The sequence below is a fragment of the Maylandia zebra genome, linkage group LG1 (genome assembly GCF_041146795.1).
Source record: "Maylandia zebra isolate NMK-2024a linkage group LG1, Mzebra_GT3a, whole genome shotgun sequence".
Classification (NCBI taxonomy): domain Eukaryota; kingdom Metazoa; phylum Chordata; class Actinopteri; order Cichliformes; family Cichlidae; genus Maylandia; species Maylandia zebra.
In genome coordinates this window covers 1471655-1492868 of record NC_135167.1, presented here as the reverse complement: position 1 = coordinate 1492868, position 21214 = coordinate 1471655, and the positions used below count along the sequence as shown (strand labels likewise).

The 21214-nt window shown below is 49.0% G+C and overlaps 1 protein-coding gene across 1 annotated transcript; it reads left to right on the top strand.

Moving 5' to 3' along the window:
• Positions 1-3003: 3003 nt before the first annotated feature.
• tpcn2 (two pore segment channel 2) lies at positions 3004-21040 on the top strand. Its single transcript, XM_004565696.4, has 25 exons — positions 3004-3359; positions 6163-6218; positions 6390-6466; positions 9595-9772; positions 9858-9974; positions 10083-10189; positions 11179-11251; positions 11874-11973; positions 12069-12134; positions 12212-12276; positions 13892-13983; positions 14082-14163; positions 14517-14606; positions 14727-14846; positions 14963-15022; positions 15487-15615; positions 15788-15837; positions 16014-16113; positions 17777-17848; positions 17925-17995; positions 18093-18198; positions 18444-18526; positions 18612-18693; positions 19147-19238; positions 19325-21040. The coding sequence occupies exons 1-25, from the start codon at positions 3209-3211 to the stop codon at positions 19401-19403; spliced, it is 2298 nt and encodes a 765-aa protein (XP_004565753.1). The 5' UTR covers positions 3004-3208; the 3' UTR covers positions 19404-21040.
• Positions 21041-21214: the final 174 nt, after the last annotated feature.

The following is a 21214-nucleotide window of genomic DNA, read 5'->3' as shown; positions in this document are numbered from 1 at the left end:
ATCCTCACGTGTGTGAGAAATATCTGGCTGCCATGTTTGTTCTGTCAAACTGACCGTAGCCAGGGCGATCCAGGGTTTACATCATACGTGACTGTGAGCGAGGCAGGGGGCGTTCAACACCACCAACATTAAGATCCCAGGAACTTTCCGTACCTGGGTGATCAAGCGTGCATGAAGGCTTCACGTGGCGAGCAGCTCAGACTCGGTTCCTTTTGCTCTCACAGGTTTGTCTGCATGCAGAGAGCTTCTTTAATACATGAGTGACCGTTTCACCGCCGTTAACGTGGTTTTAACGAAGGCGACATTATTAGCACTGCAGGTTCCTTCGTTTCACCCTGATGGAATAATTCCCAATAACTGCTTCAAATGTACTGATGACGTCTATTTGAAAAACAAAAAAATCCCTTTTTTACTAAAACCACACTGATGCTTGGAGGACTGCAGAGAGGCGGCTCGCATCCATTCCCACAGCTCAGAGCTCGAGCTTACATGATATTTGTTACCCATCATAAACTCAGGTGTTGTCATTTTCCTGACTCAGGCTTCTGAAACCCGGCACGTCCTCTTCTGAGCTCTGCCTCAAGAGCTCAGCGTTCCGTTTCTGAGGAGGAACCCGACATCCGGAGGTCGTTTCATCATGACGTGACCTTTCTGTTGTGGTGCTTAAACTCTCACACTCATTAGACTGTGGCGCTTTCATGACATGCTGTTAATCTGTTAATCTGTCTTTTGAACTCTGCTATGGTGCAGCAAAGAAGTCTCCATCATGGACTGTACATAAAAGATGGAAGCAAGGCAAAGTCCTCTTTTAACGTCTTAAAACGGGCGTGGCTGAACTGAATGACCACAGATCAGAGACGCACAGTGTTGGGGAGTAACAGAATACATGTACCGCCGTTACGTATTTAAAATACAAAATATGAGTAACTGTATTCCGTTACAGTTACTGTTTAAAAAGGTGGTATTCAGAATACAGTTACTTTGTTGAAATAAATGGATTACACTGCGGTACTTTCCTGTTTCATATTGTCGCGGGTCAGGACTGTTTGGGTTTTGTTTGACAGCTACGTTCTGTTGTTCCAGGCGGCAGCGCTACGGTTGCCATGGTTACAGGGCGACGCTCTCTCTCTCTCTCTGCGACTGTGTGTTTCCTGGGTGAGAGAGCGCCTTTTCGTTGTTGTTGTTGTTGTGCTAACAGGCAGAATGCTACAAGCATAGCTCTAAAGAATGTAGCATCATGGGCAGTGTAGTCCGTGTTGCAGGGAGAATGCACTGCCATACACGTTATGTGTCTGTGAGCGAGGAGGGAGAAAAAGGCGAGTGGAAAGGTACGAGTTGTCATTGAGCAGAAACGGGAGCTGGAAGCATGTAAATATAATAATAACCACTGCAGCCAAGAAGAGAGCCTGACGAGCCCAGTTGTAAGTAAGCTATTAAGACTCGACTGTACACCGTGTTCCTGTTTTCCTCCGAAACAATAAGTTCCGTTGGAGCCTTTCAACGCCTCTCTCTGTCTCTCGCTAGCAAAGTTGACCCACATAACAAAGTAAAGCTATTTTTCAGCTACGAGCCGACAGGGACCCCGCCGTATTAGTCAGAGGTCCCTTTACTACAGTTCAGAGTCGCGGACCTTCAGTAACAGTAATAAATCACACAGCAATAGTACATTCACGTTGTTGTAAAAAGCACGATAATATATTAAGTAATCCAAAGTATTCAGAATATGTTACTGTCATTGAGTAACGTAACGGAATACGTTACAGAATACATTTTGGGGCATGTATTCTGTATTCTGTAATGGAAGACGTTTTAAAAGTAACCTTCCCAACACTGCAGACACAACATGGCCGTGTCCTAAAAATGTATCTCGATGTGTCCATAATTTACTAAATGAATATCACACTGTGTTAAAGAAGCCTTGAAACTACTGAGGGGTGTACTGCAGATGAAGCTGAACAAGGCCAGGCTTCCTCGGTCTGCACTGGAACATCCAAGCCTAAGAGCCCAGCGTAAGAAGTTATCAACTTCCTGTTAAATCTGTTCTTGGCTTCTTTGTGTGGGTCACGTGACTCTTCTACCATCAGAGGCGTTATCTGATGATGATGTAATGGTGATTAAAAATCTGTGCGTAAACTTTGCACGGAGATTAAATCTAAAGATTTCTACCCAGAGCAGTGAAAGAGAGCCGAGGCCCACTACAAGGAGCCGATGATGAAATCAGTTAATCACCTTTGGGGGAAAATAAATAATGTGACAGGTTTCTTTCATGCACTTAGGTTATCTAAAAATAATCTTGTTTTTCATCTCAGTAGGGCAAAATAAATATGATGAATACAAAGTAAAGATTACTGATATCAGGATTCTGTGTTAGGCCAAAGATGTCAAACTGATTTTACACGTTGAGCCACATACAGCACGCTCTGGTACCGACGTTTAAACACACGTTTAATCCCCGAGATGTCCGAACACGTCTCAGATACACGATGAAGAAATCTGACAGCACGACTCTTTGGGACGAAATAAGAAATCCAACAAACGTGTGGTCAGAGCTGCGATGGTAGAAAACAGAAAATGTCCTTTTGTGTGGAATGAACTGTTTATGTATTACTTCACTAGTAATGCTCATAGTGAGTCTGTGGCAGCAAGAAAAGCTTAATAACCTTTTAAAATACATTTAAAGGTCCAAACTTTTTGGCCCTCCTTCATATTTCCTGAAGCTGTCCGCGGGCCGGGCTGGACTCGAGCTGATTTTGGCCCCTGGGCCTTATTTTTGACACCCCTGGTGTGGCTGATGTAGCTGGATCAGATTAATAATCTCAGAGGTGCAGACTCCAACCAGTTCATCCGTTTGATTTGACCCACATTTAACAGAAACGCCAGTTTTCCCTGTTGTCGCCATCACTATTTACAGTGTTTTCGTGTCTCCGTGTGACGTAACTGTGACGCTCGCGCCCTTTTTCTCCAGGTGAGTTCATCTGTGTGGATTAATGACCTCCACGCGGTAAAGCGAACCTGACTTTCGTTGCTGGCTTCCTGCTCCGGCAGCTCTGAGCACGTGACTCTGTGCTGTGGGTGGAGCTTGACTGGCGCAGGAGGAGGAGGAGGAGGAGGAGGACTTCCTCCCGCACGCTGCGCTGCTTTCTGTTTGAGCGCCTTCTTGTTGTTGTTCTGGAGTTTGGACGGACTCCGACACTCTGATCTGAGCCGGATGGAGACGGACAGCCTGCTGTCCGGCAGCCTGGACGGAGCCTCCGGGGAATATGGCTCCAGGACCGGCTCGGAGCGCGGAGGGGCCCCGGGCGGCAGGAGGATGTCGGACTCGGTGTACGGGGACTCGAGCAGTGTGGACAGGGAGCCAGGTGAGCGGCTTTTACGTTTTCAGGTGTGGCAGTGAGCTGGGAAAAGTTGTCATGTTGTGAGTACCGGGAGTCACCGGATCAGCTGATTTACTCAGGTGAGCGCAGGCAGGTAGTTTTTTAGGCTCAGGTTAAACACGCCCACAGCTGCAGAGTCAGAGCTTCCTCACACAGATGACGTTTCTTTATTATTTTAGTCCAATCTTATTCCCGGCGTTTTGATTCGCAGCGTTACTGACGAGAAAGGAAAGCTCAAAGATTGAAATGCTGTTGTTCCAGATGATGAGCAACACCTGGAACATGTGAAAGTACTTTTTAAAGTACACTGCTGTGCAAAAGTCCTGAGCCACGGCTCTTTTTAAAAGGTGCACAATTGATTGAAACGTGCAGACAAACATATAAGACAGAAACAGAGTTTGAATGTTTCTAAAAAGGGCATATTTGGTGAGAGCAGCTTCATCCTGCAGCTCGTCTCTGTGAGGATCTCCAGGCTGAAGGACGCTCGCAGCTCTCCTTTGGATGTTTCCAGCACCGAGTCAGTAACGCTGAGGTCTGAATGTGGATCAGACCTGGTCCTGTGAGCTTCACTCCAGTCCTTATGTCATTTTCATTCCTCAGCCTTTCCTCCCGTTTCCCTTCATTAAGAATGGTTTCCTGATAGCCGCCCGTCCACCGAGACAGTCCTGGCGAGGCTTCAGTGAGCAGCAGACGATCAGCTCTCAGCTCCTGTGTTTCTTAAGCACATGCCTCTCGGACACTGTAGATAGATTTTATTAGGCCCCACACTTCTTCTTCTTCTGTCCTCCACGGTGCAGTTTTCTTAAAGTTTTCAGTGTTTAGTGACTTAACAAGTGAATAAAAACATCCCCTTGAAAATGGTCAAGTACAAGGACTGAGGATGAGGATGAGTGAAGAAGCAGCCAGTGTCCAAAGAACGACTTTCAGAAATCTGCAGAGCTGCTTACAGGACCGTCCAGCTCCTTATAAGCAAGAAGTGAGAGGTGGCTCAAGACTTTTGCACAGCACTGCAGGGTTTTATTGGTTCTTGAGGTCAGATTGTGCTGTATGAGTCGGGCACCCCTGGTTGAAAGGCTCAAAGTCTGTCCTGTGTTCCCGTCTGTGGTTAAGTGAATACTGCTGATCGTGTCTGAACGACCAGCCTGTTTCTGAGGTGCAGCTGGACGTGTCTGTGTGCGAGGTCACATGTATCAGATGTACCAGAGAAACTAATGACGTATTTACACAGATCTTTAGTTATTGTAATAATTAGGCAGCATAAGTTTTCACCAGTTATTAACTACTTTGTCTTTTCTCACAATAAGCAATCCTTTGGTTGCTCTGCCTTGCTGGTTAGTCAGTGTTTGGTGACTGTGTGAGTGCTGGAGGGAAACAGGTCGTCAGTGAGTGACTCTGAACTGCGACGTGTTCAAGGAAAACGCAAAAACACCAAAGAAGAAGAGGCTAAATGACTCAGTGGATTCACTGATGGAGGAAGCATCAGACTTTACATTTAAACGCAGATTTGACAGCAAAGCAGTCGGTCTTCCTTTTCCAGAGGGTGGAGTTCTCCGTCAGTGTGACGTGGAGGACGTTTCAGAGGAAACACGCCTGACTCAGTCTCAGCCTCTTTAAACTCAATAAAATCCTCCTCAGGATGGTTTTTCTGAAACCACCACCAAACCTGCAGACACTTCCTGTTTTTATTTTTATTTCACCTCAAATGTTCAAAATATTCTTTTCTTTTCTTTTTCTAGACTCAAATTTATATTTTCATGTTCAAATTACTTCAAATCAAAAACTAAATTTCACAGAAACTCGAAACTGAAATGACTTCAGTGGAGTTTTTTTTTTTTTACACCTTGCTGCTGCTGCTGTGTGTGTGTGTGTGTGTGTGTGTGTGTGTGTGTGTGTGTGTGTGTGTGTGTGTGTGTGTGTGTGTGTGTGTGTGTGTGTGTGTGTGTGTGAGAGAGAGAGAGCGCAACCGTTTAAAGTGTTGTCCTGTCAGTGACACCCACCACAACCACCCCCAGTGACACATTCTGCTGTGATGCATCGATCAGCAGCACTCGGTGTGTGTGTGTGTGTGTGTGTGTGTGTGTGTGTGTGAGAGAGAGAGCGCAACCGTTTAAAGTGTTGTCCTGTCAGTGACACCCACCACAACCACCCCCAGTGACACATTCTGCTGTGATGCATCGATCAGCAGCACTCGGTGTGCGTGTGTGTGTGCGTGTGTGTGTGTGTGTGTGCGTGTGTGTGTGTGTGTGTGTGTGAGTCATCATGTCTGTGTAAGTGCTGGATGGAAAGGTCAGAGTGGTTAAACTTGATCACCTGACAGCTGCTAAACTGTCGTCTCCACATTGCTTCTGAGCTTCTGTCCAAACCTGCACGTTCAGCACACACGTGAGTGAAACGTGTCACAGGTTTGAGTCCAGAGTGACACATTCATCAGATCAGGCCAGAAGCTCCATGCAAACCTGAACCACGTCTGACTGAAGCTCTCACAGGGCTGGACCCTTTGTTTCTGACGATGTTGATTTTTGTCCACAGGAAGTAAAAGTTTCTCTGTGTTGTATTACACATAGACTGTATATAAAAGAAGGACACACAGGCCTTACTGACACCTGTTGGTTTGCGTTGGCACCATGTGTGTTGGTTAAAGGTGCACGTTTTCACTCTGGTATTAAATACGGAGCTCCTGTGCTTCCTGTTGTGGTTCAGCTGCCCCCCCTCAGCCCGGCCGGGCCCCAAACTTTCTCCTTTGTACTCTTCAGGTCGTTGTATTTCACTCTTTTCTCACCATCCACAGGTGACGAGGAACTCTACATCCAACAGGCTGTTGTGTTCATCGAGGACGCCATAAAGGTGAGAGAACAGAACTTTGTCAAATCCTCCACTCTCATCCTCCTCCATGATTCCTGCACTGTGGGAGCTTCTGGAAAGCAACCCTGCAGGAAAACATTGTCCCCACACTTGTAGACAAAATAAAACACCTGTAGATTATTATTTGTACTCAAGTATTCTTCCTGATTACAGTACCGCTCCATCAACCACCGAGTGGATGCAGGCTCTCTCCGCCTGTATCGATGGTACTACTCTGGGATAATCCAGTGGTAAGTAGCTCAAACTCTGCTGGAGTTCAGAGCAACCGCAAAATATTTACATATGGAAATTCTGACCCTTCACCTCTGACCTCTGTCCCTGCTGCATGCAGTCGTGGAGCTCCAGAAATTTACCATTTCAGTTATTTCCACACAGCAAATGCAAACTGAACTTTTCTTATTCAGGTAAGCTGAGACACTCACTGGAAACACCTGTTCAACTACTCGTTAACGCAGTGATCTAATCAGCCAATCACGTGGCACCAACTCAGTGCATTTAGGCGTGTTCGACACGGTGAAGACGACCTGCTGAAGTTCAAACTGAGCATCACAATGATGCAGAGATTAAAGGCGCCACGGACCAGTTTAATGTCAGATAATATTTTCACGGCCTTTAAGATGTGGCGGATAAATGCAACAAAATAAACGACCCGACCGAGACATAAATATATATAATAATAATAAACGCAAACTCACTGTGTAATTGTGTAACTTTATCAGCAGCGTCCTCCTGAAGTGCACCAACAACGTTGAGAGTAACATCCTCCTCTCTGCCCCTTAATGCTCTCTGGTCACTATGGTAACGCATAAATATTTCTTTCAAAATAAGACGCACGACTGCAAAGATCCCGGGAAACCGAGTTAACGATAAAAACCTTGAAAAACATAAATTTCACACCCGAGCCTCAACTCTCGCTGTCCGAGGCCCGGGGGTTGGGGACCGCTGGTTTAAGGCACTTTGAGACGGTGCAGAGTTCACCGAACACACGAGTCCTGCACTGCTTCTGCTGCATCGCCGTGACTGCACGAAACTGAACATGTACACGTGATCTTACGTGTTGGCTACAAGAAGCCCAAATTAAGAGAAGGAGAACAGTCGTAGTGCTCAATTATCCTCTGATATCTATTTATATAGATGATATTTCACAGCAGGTTCACCAGGCCTGGGTCGCTCATTCAAAAACAAGAATTTACACCAAGCAGACGTAACATTATGACCACCTGCCTAATACTGCGTCCGTCCCTCTGACCTGTGAGGCGTGGCCTCCGCTCGACCCCTGCAGGCGTGCTGTGGTATCTGCAGCAGGTCCTGTCAGTCCTGTAAGCTGTGAGGGGGGCCTCGGTGGATCGGACTGTGTGTCCAGCACATCCCGTTCTTTCCCTGGATCACTCTGACAGATCCCGCCCCCCGCAGGCCGGGAACACAGAGCTGCAGGTTTGCAGATGCTCTGACCCAAACTGTCAAACTGGCTCAAAGCGTAACAATCGCACGTTTTTCTTCCTCTAACATCAACTTTGAGGACAAGATGTCCACCTGCTGCCTGATAGACCCCGCCCACCAACAGGTGGGAGGTTGATCTCTTCACCTGTCGGTGCTCAGAATGTGTGATCGGTGTGTTTTTGAACAAAGTCTCTACATGTGTGAAAACTAAAATATCTCTGACACGAAACAGTCGACTTAGATGCTGCATCAGCTTCTCTTCACTTCCTGTTTTTCTGCACTCAGTAACTTTGGCGCCGAGACAAAACAAAGAGAGGCTGAATGAAAAAACATGTTCTGCTCTGTCTGCATTAAAATGACTTTAACAATTATTAACAGAAATAACAGAGTTCCTTTTTGTGCCTTATAACCAGCTGCAGTTCTGCCTACAGTAAAACCTGCTCCTTATTTACAGTGTCCCACGGTGTCCCACAGTGTCACAGACATGTCCCACGCTGTCACAGACATGTCCCACGGTGTCCCACACTGTCACAGACATGTCCCACAGTGTCCCACAGGGTCCCACGGTGTCCCACAGTGTCACAGACGTGTCCCATAGTGTCACAGACGTGTCCCACGCTGTCACAGACATGTCCCACATGTCCCACGCTGTCACAGTCGTGTCCCACGCTGTCACAGACATGTCCCACGTGTCCCACAGTGTCACAGACATGTCCCACGCTGTCACAGACATGTCCCACGCTGTCACAGACGTGTCCCACGCTGTCACAGACATGTCCCACAGTGTCCCACAGGGTCCCACGGTGTCCCACGCTGTCACAGACATGTCCCACGCTGTCACAGACATGTCACACGCTGTCACAGACATGTCCCACGTGTCCCACAGTGTCACAGACATGTCCCACGCTGTCACAGACATGTCCCACGTGTCCCACGCTGTCACAGACATGTCCCACGCTGTCACAGACATGTCCCACGTGTCCCACAGTGTCACAGACATGTCCCACGCTGTCACAGACATGTCCCACGGTGTTCCACAGTGTCCCACGCTGTCACAGACATGTCCGACGGTGTCACAGACATGTCACACAGTGTCCCACGGTGTCCCACAGTGTCACAGACGTGTCCCACGCTGTCACAGACGTGTCCCACAGTGTCACAGACATGTCCCACGCTGTCACAGACATGTCCCACGGTGTTCCACAATGTCCCACGGTGTTCCACAATGTCCCACGGTGTTCCACAATGTCCCACGCTGTCACAGACATGTCCCACGGTGTCACAGACATGTCACACAGTGTCCCACGGTGTCCCACAGTGTCACAGACATGTCCCGTTGGCTCTGAGTGCCGTGGCTCTTTCCGTGGACGCTGCTTTAAAAATAGCTGGGTCCTATTCTGAGCTGTGAGCGAGAGCGTCGAGACCTCAGATCAATTTTCTGTGAGACGCTTTAAAGAGTCACAGTGACCCCAGCGGGGGGAGGGGGGTTCATGTTTACAGGCGAAGCTGCTACACAACAGAAGTGTTCACCTGTGGTCTCCTTACCAAATGTTAAAATAGAAAGTTAATCCAAAAAAGGGAAAAATGAGTAAATCTCCAAGTGAATGAGGCCGTGTGGGAACCTGAGAACAGCTGCTGCTGATTGGTTAGCAGCCAACAAGCTTTTTATTAAAAGTCATGTTTCTGCTTCTCTCAGCCACAAATGAAGAACTTGTTGCCTGTAGTGCGACAGGCTGAGGATTTTAAAGCATGCTGATCATGCCTGAGGGTGCAGGGTAGGAAGAGCTGAGGATCCGTGTTTGTGCTTTAAAGCTACACTGATGAAAATCTGCAGATGATGTTTAAAGGTCGCCCTGAGAGCGCTCGCGGTGTTTCTGTGGTACGAGTTTAAAGAGCCCTCCTCTCTCTCCGCCTTCAGGGGTTTGGGTCTGACCATTGCGGCGGTGCTGCTGCTGGCCTTCGCGGAGCGCCCGTCCTCCTTCTCCATCTCCTCGGACCCCCGGCATCGCTCTCCAGCCTGGCAGCCTCCCTGCGGCCTCACCGAGAGCATCGAGATGATCTGCCTCATCATCCTCTCTGTAGACGTTGCTGTTAAGGTGAGCGGGGAAAACCCGGGAAAACCCATTAAATCAGAGTAAACGTTCCCATCGATCCGGTTCTGGATGTGTTTTTTTCCCGCAGAGCTATTTGATTGGCTGGGAGGAGTTCGGGAAGAGCAAATGGCTGATTGGCTACACTGTGGTCATTTTGATCTCTGTCATGGACTGGGTGCTGTCCGTCAGCATGGTGTGTGATGAGGTGAGGATCAGTCCAGGTTTGATTTTTCTGCTATACAGAAAGGTCAAAGGTCAGGGGACGTAAACCTGTCAAAATAAAATCCCGGGTTGATGTTCCTTCCTTCTTCAGAAACTGAGGGTGCGGCGGCTCCTGCGGCCGTTCTTCCTCCTGCAGAACTCCTCGCTCATGAAGAAGACGCTGAAGTGCATCAAGAGGACGCTGCCGGAGATCGCCAGGTATCCCAAACCCGTCAGCCTGTTGGGACGTGCTCTGCTGTTCAGGAAGCACAGCTCACCCACATCGTTTGTGTCGTCGCGTTAAATCCAAACGCCAGCGGTGAGATGGAGAGAGTGTGAGCAGATCTCAGTCTCCTCTGACCATCGCAGAATAAATGAAAGATTCAAAGAGGGTTTGTTGCTGGGTGTTAGCTGACTGTCAGGAGTGAACCTCACCTGCTTCACCTGTGCGAGCTCTCGGTCAGACCGCCACAGCTCCTCCTGTGTGGTGAGGTCAGCCGGCACAGAGCGGCACGCTGGTCGGTATTTTCTGTGATCTGTGCTGAAACTAGAATGAAACTCTCACTTGGTTTGTTATTTCTAATTTCACTTCTGACTCGTTGAATAAAAACACCGCCACAGACATCAGCGCACTCTCACTTCTGTCGCTGCTTCCTCAGCCGGTGGCCGCAGGCTGCTCATCGAGCAAAGCAGCGACTCTAGAACTGATAAATGATTGCTCACGTTTGGCTTTTTAAACTGTTACAGCTTTATTCTTGAAAACCATAAAACTGCTTCAGGATTTTTGCCTCCATCTTCCTCCTTTGAACAGATTTGGTGCCGTATGATTGGCCCACACAGCTGAGCTGCCCACTGATGATGCTGCTCAGTGGGCACGCAGGGAATCCTCAGTCTCAGACTACGTCTGTTATAATCCTGAAAATAGGATGAATAATCTTCACATGATTAATACTCAGTTTATTATGAGGAAATATTTAAAAGGACGACACTGTGACCACAGGTCAGTGACCGAGACGACGTTTGAATCGAGGCTGATTCACTCTTTAAGAGTCAGAGCATCTCCCAGTATGACGTTTAGTGTCAGCTGGACGATGATGATGATGAGCTTTAATCAGAGTTTAGGAGCAGCTGTGGGTTAAAGGTTAAACATCGTGTGTGTGTGTGTGTGTGTGTGTGTGTGTGTGTGTGTGTGTGTGATGTCTCTGCAGTGTCATCCTGCTGCTGGCTCTCCACCTCTGCCTCTTCACTATGATCGGCATGCTGCTGTTTGCTAAAAATGAGGTGAGTTCAGGTGTTCATGAACACGCCCTGTTAAACTGAACACACTGGCTTTGTACAGACGTGTGTGTGTGTGTGTGTGTGTGTGTGTGTGTGTGTGTGTGTGTGGACACACAAAGTAGTTTAAATAAAATATGACACTAACCTCACAGCAGCCATAATGCTAACCACATGTGCTCAGGATTTCATATCCGAAAACTGGAGCTCCGCCTTCTTTAATGGTCTGTTAATACAGTGACCTCACAGCAGCCATGTTATTGGTCACATGATGTCATTAAAATGCTCCAAAAGGCTCCAACAGCACAAACACGATGCAGAGGTCCAGCTCAGGTGAAGCTAGCAGCTTCAGCCGCCTGTGTCACCATCCACCTGCCAGTCAGAGAGGCCACGCCCCTAATAATGCAAAATCAGTTTAAAGAGTTGAGTTACAGAAACGTCCTCCCCCCGTGCAGACACATCCACAGAGACAAACAGTTTGTGTATCAGGCTGTAAACGTGTGTATTTCTGCTGTGAAGTTTTAACATGGGAGTCTATGGGGCCTGACTCCCTGCTGCCTCTGCTGGACGTTAGAGGAACTGCAGGTTTGGTGTCGGCTCATCGCTCCTTGTCTGTGTTTGTGCTCAGGACCCGAAGAAGAACGGCGAGTGGGAGCTACACTTCAGAAACCTGCCGAGCTCCCTGACGTCTCTGCTGGTGCTGCTCACCACAGCCAACAACCCCGATGGTACACGATCGGTCGCGCCACGGTCACGCCACGGTCACGCCATGGCCACAGACAGTTTAATGTTAATGCCATCGTCTTTTTTTGTTGTGTCACAGTGATGATCCCCGCCTACTCCCTAAACAGATGCTACGCCATCTTCTTCGTGGCCTTCAGCGTCATCGGTAAGCAGCCGTTAGTTATGACCCCAGCGTTGAGGTGTTTGACAGTCAGGCTCACAGGAACGTTTGTCGTCCCGCAGGAACCTACTGTCTGATGAACCTACTGACAGCCATCATCTACAACCAGTTCAGGGGATATTTGCTGGTGAGTCACTCACACATGACTGAGCTCTTCCAGTCTTTGCTTCAGGGATTTATTTTGACTCAAGACGCGGCGGCTGCGCCCAGCTGGAAAAGTGGGCGTGTCCACGAGCTGTGATGTAGGTTTTGTGTTGGAAACGGGGAAAAACAAGCCCGGAGTGTGGGAAGTAGTCACGGGGAATGGGCTGAGGGCCACTTCATCCTGTGAGGTAATGCTCTCGTTACGAGAGGCGGCTGGCGTGAGACGCGGACGATCCCACGACCTCAGGCTGCTGACGCCTACGTTTCCCACAATGCACAGCACAGTCTCACTACGGTTTGTCAAGCACTTTTTAATCTGCTGATTCGTGCTCTTGGATTTTGCTTTTTATTCACAGAAAGGTCTCGTTTGTATTGGCGTGTGCCCCGACACCAGACCTCCGCTCGTTTCACACTTCACTCGTGTTTTCTTCCACTGCCTCCTTTCGTGTTCACTCATTCTTTCCTTCTTTGGTTTGTGCAGCGAACGGGACTCAGTAGGTTTGGGTCGGTGGTTCAAACTCAGTTTCAGTGACGACCGCACAGGAAGCGAGAATCGCATCAAGGGCTGCGCAGATCCATCGTTTATTCATTCGTCATGTCGAGTGTGGCTTTAACGGCCTTCACAGGTCTGCATGTGGACCGCTGCACGCCCACAACCACGTCAGGACGTTTGATCTAAACTGTGAAACTTCCTCCAACACCTGGAGATTTGACTTACTCCTCAGCCTGACAGGTTTGCAGTTCTGTTGTCACCCCACCGGGCGGGTGGTGGGCAGGCTGAACACGGGGCCTCAACAATGACGTCTCCTAAAAGCTCTCGGACCAGTTTAGTAATTCTGTGTTGTAGAACTTGTTCTTCTGGATTTGTCCCAGCTGAAGGCTCTGCTGCAGCGGCAGCGCCGACCCACATCAAAACCAGGATTTGTTTTATTGTGAATACGCGCCTGTGCAGACCAAAGCTCAAACCTTGATCAGCAAGCCAGACTTAAAAACTCCTGACGCATAACTGTCCTCCTGCTGAAACACATGCATGTCAGCAGCTGACTCTAATGCAGAACAATGCATTGTAACCAGCAGGCCCTGCTGCACGCTGCAGAGCGCCATTCCCCACATCTGTAAGGTGACCTTACAGATGTTTGCAGTTTACATCCTGCAGAATCACGTGTGGGAAACGTGAATGTGCAGCGAGTGAAGAAGCACAGAGTTTTCAAAGTAATCCTGACTCGCTCGCTGCGAGTCACACGCCTGACTCCAGCGTCACACAGAAACCAGCAGGAGGACCATCCCCCTCGCAGCCCGACACGAGGCTCTTGAAACGCCGCTTTTTACAGGTGAGTCAGTACTGCCACCTGCTGGAGGATTAGAGGCGTCTCAGTGGACTTTAAAGCTGCAGCGTTCAGGCCTGTAAGTCACCTCATCGCCCTGCAGAAACAAAGAGTGGCAGAAAAATCCCACAGAAGCTCTCAGACATCCAGGGAAGTCTGCACGTTTGCTTTTTGATACCGAGCGTCCACGTTTGTCTAACACGCTCTGAGCTTTGTGCCGTTAAGCTGCAGCAGAGATCTTCACAAAATCTTTCCGCTGCTGCTTTTGTCCAGATGTCGGTCCAGACGTCATTCCTCAGGAGACGACTCGGGATCCGGGCAGCTTTCCAGGTCCTCACCTGCCAGGGAGCCCGACGGGCTGCTGGGTAAGACTCGCACAAGCCGGCGCAGCTTTTGTCATCGCTTCAGAGGAAACGCTTCAATACGAGGAGTAATCTCACACACACACATGTCTCTGTTTTAGGGAGCGCGCTCGTGTCGACGCTGTGCTGGAGGTGATGTCCAGGGTCAAGATGAAGAGATACTACAGAGCAGCCATCACTACGGTCAGAGCACACACACAGGCAGACACACACACACAGGCAGACACACACACACAGGCAGACACACACTCACAGGAAGTCCGTTCCTTATTTTATGCAGGAGAAGAAGAACCTCCACCTCCTCCTGTCCCAGCTTCCTCCTCTGTCTCACCGACCCTCTGCATGTCTCCTTCACTACATCCACGAACCTCCTCTGAGGTCTTCCTCTCCTCCTCCTGCCAGCAGCTTCATCTTCGTCATCGTTGGGCCGATATATCCCCTCTCCCTCCTCTGCACACGTGCAGACCCTCTCAGCCTGTCTTCAGTTGGACCTCCTGAAAGCCTTTAACATGTCTCCATGTATTCTTCCTCTTCAGGTGGCGCAGCAGTACGAAGACGTCGGCTTCATGGATCGAGAACAATTCACCAAGATTTTTGATGAACTTGATAAAGACTGCATCAAGGAGGTAGAAGCGGGGCCCAGACGTGCTCAGCATTACATCTCAGAGACTGTGTCTGACTGTGTGTGTGTGTGTGTGTGTGTGTGTGTGTGTGTGTGTGTGTGTGTGTGTGTGTGTGTGTTTCAGCACCCTCCTCTGCCTCAGTACAGCTCTCCCACCCTGCAGAAACTCCAGCTGATCTTCAGTCACTACTATCTCATTTTGTTTGGAAACGCTGTGGCTCTGGCCAATGTAGTGTGTATATGTGTAAGTAACACAGACACACACACACACACACACACACACACACACTGAGCGGGTCAGCCTGTTGTAACATCAACTCTGTGTGTGTGTGCGTGTCTGCCTGTGCGTGTGTGTTTCAGACTGTCCTGGTGTTGAACTCTGAGAAGTCCACAGCAGAGAGAGACAACTTCGTCTTGGAGGTGAAACAGTCGCACTCACTGTGTGAATGACTTAATGTAAGCGTTGTTAATGACATCATGTGACCAATAATATGGCAGCTGTGAGGTCACTGTACTAACAGACCGCCCATGAAGGCGGAGCTCCAGAAATTCTAGGATTTTATTTTGAAGGTTATTGATTAGCAAGTATCTGCTCAGCTGCAGAGGTCAGACTGTCACAAGGACCTGAAATCTCGTCTCACTGCAGATTGTTTTGGATGCGTGACTGCAGTGAACTCACTGACAGACATTTGCTGCCATCGCTTAAGTCGACTTGTTATTAGCATTAATCTAAAACTGCATTTTTAAGGGACGCTAAGTTAGTATAGTTACAGATACACTGCAGGACTTTCATCACAGGGTCAGAGTTTGGACTTCCTCTCCAAAGGATGAGTTATTCAAACTTCAGCAATGAGCGGATGTGACTCTCCCTGATCTCCCCTCAGATCATCAACCTGTGCTTCATCCTCTACTACCTGTTTGAAATGTGTGTGAAGATCTTTGCGTTCGGCTGGCAGGGCTACCTGTCCTACAGGAACAACATCTTCGACGGCTTCCTCACCGTCCTGTTGTTGGTAAACTCATCTGATTAAAGTTTTCCAGCTTTTTTTAAACACAGTATTTGGCAGTTTGCCGTCTATTCTCCAAATCTATGACATCGCAGTCATTTGATTGGTCAATTTCATTAGTAACGACGCTGTAGGAACCACACTGGGAGGGTAATTTGTGTCCCCTGCTTCCTTTCAGGCCCTGCAGATCACCATTTTTATCACCTACAGGCTTCCGTATTCTCAGTGGTGAGTTCATGTCTGTTTAATTCAGCTTTGTGCCTTTTGTGTGTTTCTGTGGGGGAAGTCCCACTCGAGTCCAGCGAATGAGTGAAAATCATCTCCAGCGGCTCTCTTCATGTGTAACACTCTGATCAAACATATCAAGACACGCGTGTTTTAGAAACGCTGACCTCTGACCGCAGGGAGCCCTCCGCTCACGGCGTGCTGTCGCTGTGGGAGATGATCCGTCTGGTCAACCTGCTGATTGTTTTCCGCTTCCTGCGCATCATCCCGGACATCAAGGTACGATCCCAGATTCAAACACGTCGTCTGTCAGAGTTTGACGAATCATATCCAAACACTGTTTTCACAGTTTCACTTGGAAGGTCGGAGAAAAATATATAAATGCTTTTATGTGTGACAGTCAGGTCATGTTTATGTGTGAGTCAGCGTCAGCAAGAGTCTCGCTGCTTCTTACATCCTTACATCACCTGTTTCACCATCGAGCTTCATCAGCTTTTCAAAAAGTGAGAAAAATCCAGTCCCAGCTGCAAAACGTTGGGACGCTCCCATAAACTCAGGTTTTATTAACAGTGCAACACAGAAAACAGAGAAACTAAGAAAATGATCAGAGCTCATTTTGAATTGGAGGCCGATTTGGAACAAAACCAGTCTGTGCAGCTCCTCAGTCCTCCAGCTCATCGCAGTCCAAGGAGCTCGGAAACAGAAGCGTCCGGACCTCTTTAACTTTCTTAAATACGTTTCTTCACTTCAAAGAGCAGCGATTGGTGGAGAGTCACAGATTTAAGCCCTGTGGGCGTCGCCAAGAGGGCCGTGGACCCCCTGTGGATCCTCTACCTCAGGGGTGGGCAACTCCAGGCCTCGAGTGCCGGTGACCTGCAGGTTTTAGATCTCACCCTGGGTCAACACACCTGGAGAACTTCAAGTTATGTTGAGGAGGTGTTGAGGTCATTTAGCCATCTGAATCAGCTGTGTTGGATCAAGGACGCATCTAAAACCTGCAGGTCACCGGCACTCGAGGCCTGGAGTTGCCCACCCCTGCTCTACCTAATCACACGAGCCAAGGTGTGAAAACGGGTGCAGGTCACAATCAGCCAGGGTTTCAGGTGAAACCTAACCACACCCTATCATGTGACTTAGTGAGGTCACATGGCCCAGGATGCGAGTGGGCGTTGCCACATCTGGGAAGGATCTCAGGCTAGATTTCAGATGGCACACAGTTGGTGTCATTTTGACTCGTGTGAAGAAACGCCAACATATCACTGCCGTGCTTGCTTCCCTTCATTGGCTTCCAGTGCGTTTTACAGTTAAAGTCAAAATCTTTGACGTATAAAGTGCTGGTTGGCCGGACTATTCGTCTGACCTGCTGCAGCTTTACACGCCCTCTAGAGCCCTTCGATCAAGCGATCGCCTGCTCCTTACCTCACATAAGTCTAGGCTGGTTCATAGAGGAGATCGGGCATTTGCGGTTGTAGTTGTACCTCTCCACGTTAGAAAGGCCCGACTGTCACTCTGTTTAAATCGCATCTTAAAACATATTTTTTTTACTCTGGCTTTCGAAACTTTTCTTTTAATTTTCTTACCTGTCGTCGTTGTCAATGTCATTGTTTAATTGTTACTCTGTGCAGCACTTTGTCAGCTCCCTGTTATTAAACGCGCTTTATAAATAAATGAAATGAAACCATCTGTCCTCTCTGTCTAACATGTGGACACTGGTGTGAGGACGCCACATGTTGGACAGAGAGGACGGTTCTAAAGAGTGAAAGAAGCGTCCATGTCCGCTGTGAACGCCAGCAGTCTGAGAATCAACAACAGTTTTTAGCGATTTCAAATAATCGTCCTGCGTTCCACACGCGGCAGCTTTAAAACATGAACTTCCTGCACAAAGGAAACAGCAAACGCAGTGACTCCTCCCACTCAGTCTGCACGTTGCTCTGTTCTGCAGCTCATGGCTCTGGTTGCCAGCACGCTGTTGGACCTGGTGAAGAACCTGCGAGCGTTCGCGGGGATCCTGGTGGTGAGTGATGTCAGCGTGGGCGGGTCAGCTGATGTGCTGTGAATCTAAAAGCTGCTGACGTGCTGTTTGCGTGCAGGTGGTGTACTACGTGTTTGCTGTGTTTGGGATCTGGCTCTTCGAGGGCGCCATTAAACCTCCTGACTCCAGGTAAGAAGTCTTCTCTGTCTGAGCACGCTGACACGTAAACTGGGACGTGTTGATGAATAAATCGTAAAGTTCAGTTTCGTGTCGTTCTGCGTGTCAGTGTGCCGACCAACACCTCCATGGAGAACATCACCTCCAACTTCAGCGTGGCGTGCGGCACCTACGAGCAGCTCGAGTATTGGCCCAACAACTTCGACGACTTTGGCGTGAGTCACACCTGGATGAGTGCAGACGGCCTCTCACCTGAACCTGAGGTTCAGCGTCTCTGTCCTCGGTCAGAGGATTTGCTATCTGACGAGGATGTCTCTGAGGATTCTGGGACTGCATTTCTAGTTTTCTCTGAACTTGTTGTGTTTAAATAAAAACGGTTTTCTTTCAGTGAGCCTGCTCACGGCTCAGTTAGAGGCTCTGGGATTAAAACGTGCTGAAGCATCTGTCCTCCTTCTCTCAGGCTGCCATCATTTTACTCTACGACGTCATGATCGTCAACAACTGGCAGGCCTTCATCGACGCCTACAGCAGATACACCACAGAGTAAGAAACCGGTTTAAGCCCAGCGGCGTAATTATGGTGGTTACTGCCAGGATGATGATGATGATGATGATGATTTGTTTCCCAGGTGGTCCAAGATCTACTTCGTGTGTTGGTGGCTCATCTCGTCGGTCATGTGGGTCAACTTGTTCGTGGCGCTCATCTTAGAGGTGAGAGACTCGCTCGATGCAGGCGCCCCCTGAACCAGGTGTCAGATACGAAGGTCGGCGGCAGGAAGTGAGAGAGAGCCAGCTGAAAGTGTCAGGGCCACTCGGCGTTCTTCTTAATCAGAAAGAGTCTTTAGGACATCCTGATAATAACAACATTGACGTATATGAGAAGGAATCGGCGGCGTTCCCGACTGTGACACTTCTGTAAGAAAGCTCAGAAATGTTGGACATCCTCGTTTCTTCAGACAGCTCAGGTTACACGGCCGCAGCAGTTTAAATGTTCCTGTTTCGCCTGCAGGAGCTTCTCTTCCTGGTGACGATCAGATTGATTCTTTCTAAATGCCTGAGGCCACGTGTCCCGCTGTGATCTGCACAGGCCGCTTGTAAACGTTTGTTCGCGGTTTTCCAGTTTTTTGCTTTGAGGCTCTGACGTGTGTCTTTCTGTCCTAACAGAACTTCATCTACAAGTGGGACCGCAGTCACAGCTGCTCTGTGATGGATGTGGAGAGGATCAGATATGAAACCTCGGTTCAGCTCATATTCAGGTGGGAATTTGTTATTTATTGCATTTCAGTGCTTGACAAACCTGAGTCCACGCTCACTGCCTGCCGTGGGTCCCGTGTCTCTGCAGGGAGCAGATCCAGGAGCCCACAGAGGAGGAGTTGGTGTGCCAGCTGCACCAGCATCCACACTTACAGCTGCAGTGGTGACGGCGGCGCCCTGCGAGGCTCTGCCGCCAGTTCATTTTTAAGTTCCTGTAAAACATTAAATGCAAAACGTCCGCTGAGTCCAGCGGGAATCCCACTTCTGAGTATTTCCAAGTCAAAGCCCTGCAGTCCCGTCCTGTTCTGAGAAACACCTGCGTTCATTTAAATCAAACCGAAATCACAAAAAGCTGCGGCTCGCCTTTAAAAGCTGCCAGAACAAACTGAAGCGTGAGCAGCTGCGGCTTTTAATTGGCCGACCGGAGCGGCGCTGAGCAGAGCTGAAAGCACAGACCCAACGGCAGCGCGAGTCCATCAGATTTGCATGCAGACAAACGGCCAATCAAATCCAAGAACACCGTCTCATCAAACCGGCGCTGTAGCCTCCAGGAGACGCGGGTCTCCGTTCTCTGCAGACTGAAACCACCTGACGGAGTTACGCAGCGCACACATTCAGCTTTACTTCAGACTTTAGTGTGAAATCCTCGCCGACGCGCGCAGGCTCAGGTCAGAGGTCACTTTAGGGAAACACAAACCGCACGTCTGCTCTGCAGCGCTGTTCACTCATCGAGTTCAGGGCGGAGCCAGAGGCTGACACCTTTCACGTGTTAGGATGATGACATCACAGATCACTGCAGGTTGACAAAAGCACGTCTTTCTATTCTTTCTGAGCCAAACATTAGACGGAGACATGTCTCCATCACTGCGAGACGCCGAGCAGATGGTGATGACGTCTGGGCTGATCTCTGCTGTGAGTCCAGCTGTGGAGATGTCAGGACGCCATGTCCCCACGCGTGGACAGAAACATCAGTGCTCGGGTTTTTGTGAAGGTCCAAGTGTCTCAGATCTGTTCTAAGAAAGGAGGGAGACGTCTGCCAAACTGGATACACAGCAGCTACGGGAGCACGTTTATTTACAACCCTCTTAATCTGCACATAGAGACGCGAGCTGCAGGGACCGGCTCGTCCCACAGGTCCGTGTTTCCTGACTGTCTTAGCGATGCGTGTCGTCTGTGGACACTCGCAGCCTGAGCTGCTGAAGCTTTCCTCACTTCCTGCTCTGACCTCGTCATCAGCAGCGACAGACACATCAGAGGAAAATGTTGCAGGTCGGCTGGAGTCACTGGGCGCCTGCAGCTCGGGTTCATCGAGACGTTTAACACAGAAGCGCTGCCGTGTGCACAGGAAGGACATCATGCCCGAGCTGCAGCGTCGTTCTTTAGAGGTTTCCGCTTCGTTCGACTCGTCGGTGCCACGTTTGCGGGGTTTCCCCTCATGTGAAGGACAAATTGTCCAGAAACCAGGAAACACCTGAAAGCAGTGACCTGTCTGAGACTTTTTGTCTGTCAGGAAATAAAAAAGTTGTTTTTCTTGGAACGACACCAGATCTGATCTCTGCTGTGTTTCTGGCCCGAGGCTGAGCGTCGCAGAGTTTTCCCTGAAACCTGACGTCGGACAAACACACGACCGAGCCATGATTTCTGCTGTATGTGGCGTTCAGGGCGTGCCGCGGCTTTAGACGAGCGTGTTCTGAGAGTTTAGTGGTGCAGAGCTGCTACCTCTGAGGGTAAAAAGGGAAAAACTCACTTTTTGTATGAATGTCCCAGAAACAGATTTGAAATAAATATTTTTCTGAAACTCAAAGACGTCTCTCGTGTTTCCGTTCACTCCATCAGCTCGCTGTAGTGTCCAGCTCAATATTTTTATGTCCTCTGAATCTCATGACACTTATTCAGTAATAACAATTATGGTAAAATGGTAAACGGCCTGTATTTATATAGCGCTTTACTAGTCCCTAAGGACCCCAAAGCGCTTTAC